The sequence below is a fragment of the Olea europaea genome, unplaced genomic scaffold (assembly GCF_002742605.1).
Source record: "Olea europaea var. sylvestris unplaced genomic scaffold, O_europaea_v1 scaffold2471, whole genome shotgun sequence".
NCBI classification, from domain to species: domain Eukaryota; kingdom Viridiplantae; phylum Streptophyta; class Magnoliopsida; order Lamiales; family Oleaceae; genus Olea; species Olea europaea.
In genome coordinates, this window is record NW_019242924.1 from 186035 (window position 1) to 196177 (window position 10143).

A 10143-nucleotide genomic window follows, 5' to 3' on the forward strand; every position below is an offset into this window, starting at 1 on the left:
TGCTATCCCTGATCGGTTACAAATGCAAGGTCCACGACTTCCCCGATTACTTCCTTAATTTTGTGAAGAACCACCGCATCAACAGGTTATTCTCACTATCAACTATACCGAACGCAAGAGGGTAAATTTGGATGTTGGCATCTTAACATGTAATAATAATCAACTTGCCTTGATATTTAGATTTTAGTGTTGTACCATCAACTAGAATTAGGGGTTGTATTACATTTCAAAATCCCCGAATGTATTGTCCAAGAGTCATGAAAAAGAATTTGAAGCAATTCCCACCCTCCATCTCAATAAAAAATTTCGAGCCAGAATTAGTTTTCTTCATGTTATAGCTATACCTGGTCAATTTAGCATAGTTTTCCTCTGCAAAGCCCATTAAATCCTCAAACACACATTCCTTGGCCTTCCATGCCTTCTGGTAGTTCAAGACTACTCTGTGCTCTTGATGGACGTCGTTAATAATGTCCAATGGTCTGTAGATCGTACGTTGATTCTGATACTTGTGCACTATCTGTCGACCAATAAACCAAGCTTGAGATTGCCTGTGATCATTTCGACGTAATCCCACTTCACAAGTATGTTCCAGTGTGTACTTGCGTACTACAAAGCACTCATTCGTGTTCATCTTCGTCGCTTGCAAACGCCAACAGCAACTGTCGTCTACGCAGGCGATTGTCAACAACGACTTCTTCGATTTTTTCACTTTAAACTCGAAATTGTATTTCAGCGCAATTAGGTGCATAGCTTCCTGCAAATCTTTTTTCGTTTCAAATAGTTGTTCGACATACAAATTCTCACTATTGGGAATCACACGCGAAGAGTTAGAGGACGGTCCACTTGATCCAGCCCATGAGGTCCTGCTGTTCCTGCTGTTTGTTATTTTTCGACTGTCCAACCGACTGTTTTCAATAGTTAACTGGAAAGCCAGCAGTTCAAATTTGGCTGTCAAAAAAAATAAACACACTAAACTTTTGCAGATTAATTTTTCAATAAATGCAGATGAATTTTCCTCGTCAAATGCTTAAAATTTTCACAAATCTATTAAAAAAATATATACATTAACATTATATATCAAAATAAATTTTATCTATTAAAACGTAAAAATAATTTAACGAAAACAAAATTAAATGTGCGTATTATAAATTTTTTGATTTGATGAGATTGATGTAAAAAAAAATTTCAACTACCGCGTTCGATGAATTTTTCAGATCTTGGGGTTGAAGCAGATGAAAGATAAAAGTATTTTTATCTGTGTTGGAGTAAACAGATATGAAAAGTTTGCTGATTTTGATATTTTAAGTGGGAAGTGTTTGATTTTATTTGTTAACTAAAGGGTAGTAATGTCTTTTAAACAAATCCATCTTTTGTAATTGTATAATACATTTTAGGGTATTTTGTCTTTTATCACTCAATAGGCTATTGTGATAATATTAACAATTGAACAAGTTAAAGTGGAATTTCTCCTTTTTAACTATTCCATTTTTAAAAGTACCTCGAGAGTATGAAAGTTTATTAACATTACTGAGTCCAGAGAAAATTTAGAGTTTACAGATGCTCCCTCCTACATTTTCAACTAATACCAAAATGAAAATATGTTGCTTTTACTCTCTTGAACGTTGACTTTGCAAATTAACACACTATGATGACCGTGCAGGTGAAGCTTATGTCAAAGAATAATTCTCCAGCTTTCTTGTCATAGTAGATCTTGACAGATAGTTTTCTTTAACTTTTCCTTTTTCAGTCAATTTATTGGTATATGGAATCCAAATTGTTCTAAGGTGCATGTAACAGCTTGGTTTTGAAAGTGTTTATAATAGTTTAAATCATAAATAGATGAAATAAGTAGTGGATAAGTTGGTGATACTTGTATGTTCTACAAAATGTGTATAAAAAGCGATTTGACCGTTTATAAACAGTTTATAAACATTAACCAAACATGCTCTAAGTTACTACTACAGAATATAAGAATGCACCCTGCCATGTATTTTCATCATTTTAACTGTCTCGTATTCCTCCTTTCGTTATACAAGGACATCGATACCTATCATTATTGTTAATATTAGTCTTTTTGGTTTTGTTATTCCAGCTTCCACAGCGGGAAAACTTGTTCGATTGTGGCCTTTTCTTACTTCACTGTGCAGAAATTTTTCTGGAGCAAATTCCCAGTAACTTCAGCCTAACAACTCTAAACAAATGTCCAAACTTTGTAAATTGTTTTATCTCATTGGAAACCTGGACCTCGAATATTGTTAGTCTCCCTAAAACATCAACTGAAACAGTCTCTAGTTTTGACTCTCTACTTTTGTTTTTCCCCAGTCTGACTGTAAGCCCATTTTTTAGCAAATCAAGTTGACAGTGTCTTCTCACATCGAGAGTCCTCATATGTTCTTTAAGAGGAACAATTTCTTTCAGTTGGCATTGCACATCATAAGTATGACCTCTGAGCAATTGATTTGGAGTAGCTTTATTCAGTGTGGAAGCTAATTGTTCAAACATGCTTAAGTTCCCATATAAAATAAATGTTTTCTAGACTTGGTCTGATGTTCAAACATCTATGGTTATCACAGCAGAAAGGATGCGATTATGCTTCTCACTTTTTTTTTTCGGGGTCAAACTATAATATAGCAACAACATCTATTTTTCTCTGCAGCTTCAAAAGAACTGGTTCCCACCTGACGAGGTGTGCCTTAGAAAGCTTGATCATATCAGAAAGTTGATCTATAAAATTGTCAGAGATAATGCCAAGGGAGATGCTTCGTCTCCTAATAACCACAACTGTCTATCAAGAGCATCAATAGGAACCATTATAAGGTGGCAGCAAACTTTCAGAGAATCAAAGTTTTTTTGTGGTGATTCTATGGGTCCGAGTACGTTTCAAATAGTGTCCATGGAACAGTCCAGTAATCCCACGTCGCCAATTGAGGTAATTTCTTTTGAGCAGTTGGCATTTACTTTTCAATGCATAAAAAAAATTAATAATAATAATAATATTAACACATTTTCAGCGTTAATATTTCTCGTAATTTGTTCAATGTTGTTGATTTAAAATGCCTCATTATAACAGTATTCTCCTGTATTCTTTATGTGGTGAAGCGGTCCTTTGTGCCATGGTAGTTGATCCATTTATGCGGAATTTTTGATCTTTGATCCTGTTTTTGACCATTTTTTCCAAATAGGATGCCACAGAGGAGCAAGTTGCTTCTTCACCAGAAGATGAAGCAAGCAGCCATGAAGCTGATGAAGATACAAAGAAATCATGCGATCTAATTCTGTGTATCAAACCTGTTCAGTGTCTCTGCTATTGCTCGCGATAAAAACATGAAGCCTAAAAATACCATGTTCTTGTTTCGGTCCTTTATTCATTTGATGATTTGCCTACTGATCACAAAGAAACATTATTGTGGTTTAATTCTGAGTATCAAACATGCTCGATGTCAATACTATTGCTCAAATGTTTCAGCAGCTATAAAACAGTTCTTTCCAAATTTTATGGTCCATACGACTAATGAGGCAATATATATTTCGACATCAAGAACAACAAGAATCCTCATTACGAGTACAATGCATTTGTACTCACATGACGCCTGGCGCTTCAAATAAAATTGCAGAGCAAATGGCAATAAAACAGAATTGCGGAAAACATGTAAATTCTCATTCTCAATAAAACAGATTGTTTTCACAAAACTTGCTCTGCAGATGTTATCATGTAACTGTACATCTAGCTGCAGTATTCTATTCAACATTGAAAATTAATCGCTGTCAAGAAAATTATGCAATTATACAAATAGAGAGGTTACATAAATTATCATTCTAACTTGAAAATCTGCACATCTAGGTTGAAAAATGGGGTGTTCTTGTTTATTCGTAGTCTCCAATCTCATTCAAGCACCCTCTACAATCAACAGGGACTCAAGTTCTTCTCTACGGCGCTCCAGATCCTGTAATTGATATAGAAAGATAAATACCCCTGAAGAATGGGAGAAAACATGTATTAGCTAGTACAGAAACCAATTCAAAGAAGTATGAGTAGTCTGTATTTCTTTCATCCTATTTTTCGTGGGGAAAGGAACTATATTCAATTAAAATGAACAATACTGCTGACTGCATGTTTTCATTAATTGATCTCACTAAGGGCACGTTTGATGACACAAGATGGCACTAGACATTAAAGTAGAAATGATTTGTCCTTTCTCCTAAATGACAGATCACCTGGAGATCCTTAATTGCTTGATCCCTTGAAAATTCTTTCTTCTGGCGATAACGCTTGAAAACACCAATGCATAAAATTCCCTAAAAAAGATAAAAAAATAAAATTACATATCAGAGAAGAAGTTACTATGCATCTGAAATCAATATAGGTACATGTACACAAATGAAACGAACTACCACATTCTCAACAAGATGACGTATTATTCATGAGTCAAATGACATCATCAGTATTGGGTTAAAAATGGCACGAAATCAACTTTGGTTCACCTAAAGAAAAGAATTAGAAGATTTCGAGTTGCATCAAATGATTAACTAATAAATTGTTTATCGCTGACTGGAATGTAAACTATTGTCTACCATAATGATGTTTTCTTGAACTTACAGATATAACATAAATCACACCACATGCAAGAAGCAGGTAGCTGGCTATGCTCTGAAGAAGAAAGAGATCTTGATGCTTCTCAAAGTACTCCGGGTAAGCCCTGGTCATCACTGCAACACTGGGAAAAATCCATGTAAAATTAATACAACTTATGGCTAAAGACCAAAATTCAGTTCCTAAACAAGTGAAGACGGAAAGATGGGGCACAGTTGTGAGTTAATCTTTGATTAGAAGTCAAACGTACAATATCTGGAGCATACCCCTCCCAGCCCAATACTCCAGGACCTGCAATATATTCGCAAATATTTAAATCCAGCTATCAAATGCTAGATGAAGTTCAAGCAGCCAATTTAAGCTGAAACGATAAAGCAAAAGAAAAATAAAAATGGCCAAAACAAACACCAGTATGAAAGGCCGTTGTGAATTTCCCAACCCGTTACATATACAGCACTAGTAATGTTTGGTTTTTCTATTCCTTTTATACTGATTTCAAAGCTTGGCAGAGTGATCTCTTAATGTCTCCGACCCATATCTGATTTCAGGGCTCTTATGTTGTTCTCTCCCATCTATATGTGGTAACCCAGACCTGAAGGTCCCCATCTAGTTTTCCTTACATGATTAGTGCCTTTCACCTCTGTGCTACAATCTTTGTGTATCATTCATCTCTTTTCACTGGTGTAAATAACTCATTCAGGGTTTTCTCTCCCATTTGTTAGTTTTTATCAATTATTTGTTTCCTTACACTGATTTCGTTTTGCTATGAGAAAATTAAATCAACAGTCCCCATTCTGTAGCTTAATGAGCATGCATTCAATATCTTGGCAAATGGGTCTCCCAGTGTAAAAAGGGCAGAGACGGGATGCCTGAGATGGTGCTATCCTTATTTGGCCCAGCACACCAGGTTGTTTTGTGGGTTATTTTCGGCATAGGACATAAGGCCCTGGTCTATAGTTCTACAACGGCGATGCCTATCTGACATAATACCTCTATATCCTTCTATGATTTTTTCTTTTTTTTCTTTTCCTGTTATATATATGATTTAATTAATAGCGGAATGATAGGACAATAAGCCCTTGTTTGAGCCCCATTCATTGGAAAAAAATGCATTTTTCATCAATATTTTAATATCATTTCAACCACACATTCTTCAATAAAATAATATTCTACGCAAATCCAAAATTTTTCCTTATTTTTTAACCACACATTTCCCATCAATGCACTGTTCAAAAATTCATCCTTTCTCCCAAAATGAGGCTCAAACAAGGGCTAAGAATTTATGGCTCTTGATAGGTCTAAAGTCATTCTAATGAGTACTCCAACACCAAGATCTCATATGCCTGCTTATAGTTATAGTTTTCAAATTTTACGTCACTTAGTTTTTCTAATTACTATGCCCCTGTTTGGCCTCCATTAAATCTCATCAAATTAAACTAAATTTTTCTTTCTCCTATTTTCAACCACAGAATCTTCGATAGAATAATATTACACTTAAATCGAAATCTTTTCATTTTTTTTTTTACAACTATCCATTTTTCAAAAAAAAAAAAATACTATTCCCCCATTATAATCAAAATTAATAGGGGCCAAACTGGGGATATATTTGTTCAAAGGAAATAAACCGCTGAATCTAATGCCTACATAATTACAGGGAAGCATGCAATGCAAGGAATAGAAGTTAACACGTTCCATGTTACACCTAATTAGCAAACCTTCTGAATCAACGTGGTAACATAATTTAGCAATTTCTGAATCACGGTGATACATATTCCGTTTGAGAACTCAAAGAAAATGTCTTAATTTTGAGACTCAAGAAGCATATCTTGTTGGGCTTAAAAGTTACTTTTCTAGTTCGGATGTTTTCTTAGCAGCTATGTCACTTCAAAGTAAATAAGTAAGTTTTTTAAGCCTAGCCAAGCATGCTCAAGAGATCTAAAGGTCAAGGGCGGAGCCATATATAGTCGAGTGTAGGCCGGTGCCTGCACTCAACTTTTGGCCGCTCCGGTTAAAGAATTACTATGCCTGCAACACCAACACTCAACTTTGTGTAACTGTGAATGAAAGATGCAGCATCGCCTTTTTGTGAAGTTCTAGAGACTTCATATTTACCCTCATTTCATGAAACAAGAATATAATAATATGTAGAATTCAGTGTCCACCACCATTCTATAGATTTCTAGGAGAAATAGTGGGTGGGAGAAATAGGGCTTGAGAGAAAAATGTCTACCGCCATTCTGTAGATTTTTGGGAGAAATAGTAAGAGAGAAAAATGGACTGGTGGAAAAAAAAAATAGTGGAAGTGAAGTATTTTCCACTGTGTAGATGTTAAATTATTGAAGTGGAAGGTGTGTTTTGTCATAAAAATGGTTGTACGAGTCTCTTTGTTATAAACAGAATTTTTTTATACTTCAAATTTAACAGTAAATTTTGCCCCCACTGGAAAATTTTTCTGGCTCACCCCCTTCTAAAGGTTAACTTCTTATTTGATATTGCCATTCCACAAAGTGAGAGATGTATTGCAATTGCAATTGCAATTGCATAAATGTGAATAATATATCATTCCCTCACTCAATGCAATCCTAAAACAACACGAAACAATAAATAATTTGCTTTATACGGGCATAGCTCAAAATTGAAATGGAAATATCATTATGCAAGAATCAGGTTCAAAATACCAAGTTTGAACAATAAATATAGTAATAAAAATTGATTTTGATAGTAAAAATCGAACCTTCCAGAACTTCATGATGAATCCCCATTCTGTCTCAGCCGCCACCACAAACATAGCAACCACCACCGCGTAACACCGGAATATTCCATCAAATACCTACACCAAACGAATCAAAACCAATCAGACTTGGACTTAACCTAGACTTCTTAAAAAATATATAGAGAAAATACCGAAGTAATTCAAATTTACATCTGATCCGTTCTTGAAAGATCGGACGGCGGAGAGAACATTTACAGCAATACAGAGAATGGCCGCAAGAGAAGTAATCAAGCGGAAGCATCGATAGATAATCAAGAAGCAGTCGGGTCTGGACCTGACCCGGATAGCTGATACGGATGGACCGGACCCACTATTGTCACCTCCTCTGTTCGATGGCTGCGAGCTCTCTCCCTCCATGTTCTATTCAGGCGTAACCCGAGTTCTTCTCTGGAGCTCCAAACGTGACCCAATTCCAATTAACTCAATGTTTCATAATTACTTGTTAGAAAGATAAATTATGGGATATCGCTGACATTTCCATAAAAGATTTTACGCCTACTGTTCGAATTACAAGGGCACGTGTGGGTAAGACTGAGGTTACCACTTTTGAAACAAAATTAGTGTTGGACTCCTCAAGTTTTAAATATTATCGATTGAACCAATCGATTCAATCCAATCCAATCCGATATCAAAAACATTGGTCGAATTTTTAGAGAAATACAAGATTAGACTTTATTGGTGTTTCTTGTCAAAGGGAATTGAGTTGTTGAAGTTCAAAATGATATAGTTCGAGAAAAGGTCCAATACGAGTTTGACCAGCATTTGAAAGTCATAATTGATTAAAGGAAGAAAGTCGCTATTTCATAGCTTGGTCATAGTCTCTACATGGATTGTGCAAGGTATATTTATCTAGATGGTCATTCGAGATGGTTGAGATTGTATGGTTTACCTAGTTCGCTATACACCACCACTTTTTTTTGTCAAATGTGACTAAGGCCATGTTTGATAGATGTTAAATTCCATGGAAAATGGAAATCATTTTCCAACTTCCACTTTTTATGGTGTTTGATAGACTTTTTTTCTAGGGAAATCATTTTCAATCTTTCTTGCCACCTCACCCAAATTCCATCTTTTACTTGAAAATCAATTTCCACCAATATGGTGGGAATTGAATTTCCCGGTTACTGTTAACATTTTTTTTCCTTTTGTATTTTTATTTTTGCAATGACAACAAATTCTATTCCTAATTGTAAAAAAAAAAAAAAATCTTTTAATTGACAATTTTAATGCAAAACAAAGCCAAACGAACATTAAAAGATAAATGATTTTCTTGAGTTTTTTTTTTTTTGGCAATAGAAACAATATCTATTCCCAATACCAGTAAATTATATCTCTTTAATTGATAATTTTCATGTAAAACAAAGTCAAACGAATATCAAAAAATACTTTTATTTCAACATTTTTCACTTGAAAAATTATACCAATCAAATACAATAATTTACAAATCGCAAAAAAAATAATTTCTAGGCAATTTAATTCCCTGAAATTCGTTTTCTTTTCCACCCAAATTCTATCTTTACAATTAAACGGGCCCTAATATCATACTACAAAATTTATCGAAGTTAGTGTTTGAAAAATAAGTAATCGAGTCAATTGTCTTGAATATTTACAGATGGAGAATATGTTTTGAAGGTGTCCAACATGTTACAATTGTCTAGACGGAAATATTGAATCGGGCTAATGAGAATTTGACTTATAACCGTGGTGGAGGGTTTTACACTTTCTTTTGCACATCCACCAAATTAGTAAAGGATGATAAGCAAAAGATCATGATGGCTGCAACGTGGAAGGAGGAGAGGAGGGGAGTGGTGGCGGAAGGGACTTCGCTAGAGAATGGGTTTGGGAAAGAAAGGACATTTTTTGTATTTTTATTCCCTCATTTTTGTGTTTTTTAGTTTTTTCTTTGCCTTTCTTTATTATTATTATTATTATTATTATTATTATTTTGTTTATTCAAAATTTGAGTGCAATTGTTCTTTCATGTCATGTGCAAAGTACGCACCTATCTAACGGAATAAATTGATGAAATTAGATTTTGAGCCCCACCGTGGAGAAAATAATGCATTTTGAATAGTAGATTGACAGAGACCCCCCCTTGTCGCTTGCCACAACCACCGACGATCGCCTCCCATAACCACAACTACAGCCACTCCCACCACTGGCGGACCGGGGGGGGGCATGCAGGGTCAATTGACCCCCCAGTTTTTAGGATTTTTTTTTTAAATATTAGGTCAAAATTAAAATAGACAAAGGTCACAACTCACAAACCTAACATTTCTTCCCTGCTTGGCAGACAACGATTTCTCTCTCTCTCACTCGACTCTCGTCTCTCACTCTCCGGCAGCCAAACTCTCGCACAGTGCACTGCCACCGGCCACCAGTTCCTTGCTTCTATAGATTACATTACAAACTTACTCTTTCCCATGCAGTGCACGCACAGGCCAGTCGGCCACCTGGACCGCCTCCTGCCTGAGCTGCCTCCATGCGACTGCAACAGCCGACGCCGGACTCGGGCGGACCATTTTTACTGACTTGAAGGTTAGAAGCTTTACTCAAAAAATTTCTTTGAATTCTTCTCCGTAACTCAGTAACTGCTTAGTGCTTACTTCCTAGTCTGCTTTGCTGCCTGCCTCTCTGCAATTTGTTACTTCTATTTCTTAAATTGGATTTATGTACAATACAATTAATCAATTATGATTCTTGTTCGGTTCCTGCCCAATAAATGTAATTTAGGGATTTCTGAATTCTGATTTAGGGCTTTGATTTAGGAAATTGACCA

General features: G+C 35.5%; 1 protein-coding gene across 2 annotated transcripts; it reads right to left on the reverse strand.

Annotated features, from left to right (window-relative positions):
• Window positions 1–3636: 3636 nt before the first annotated feature.
• On the reverse strand, window positions 3637–7870 carry LOC111382322. 2 transcript variants are annotated; one of them, XM_023006260.1, is made up of 6 exons: window positions 7644–7870; window positions 7326–7421; window positions 4842–4882; window positions 4598–4715; window positions 4216–4296; window positions 3637–3944 (listed from the first exon to the last, which is right to left on the reverse strand). In XM_023006260.1, exons 1-6 carry the CDS (start codon window positions 7719–7721, stop codon window positions 3888–3890), a joined length of 471 nt encoding a protein of 156 aa, XP_022862028.1. In that variant the 5' UTR covers window positions 7722–7870; the 3' UTR covers window positions 3637–3887. The 2 variants fall into 2 exon arrangements, with proteins under 2 accessions (XP_022862028.1, XP_022862027.1); XM_023006259.1 differs by having other exon boundaries at window positions 7515–7860.
• Between the last annotated feature and the right edge of the window lie 2273 nt (window positions 7871–10143).

Excerpts from the sequence above, each read along its gene's own strand:
- LOC111382322 (XM_023006259.1), bottom strand. The coding sequence starts at position 7,721 with ATGGAGGGAGAGAGCTCGCAGCCATCGAACAGAGGAGGTGACAATAGT. Across the intron at positions 4,883-7,325 it reads TCATCATGAAGTTCTGGAAG|GTCCTGGAGTATTGGGCTGG; the intron begins GTTCGATTTTTA and ends AATATATTGCAG. Across the intron at positions 3,945-4,215 it reads AAGCAATTAAGGATCTCCAG|GATCTGGAGCGCCGTAGAGA; the intron begins GTGATCTGTCAT and ends TATCAATTACAG.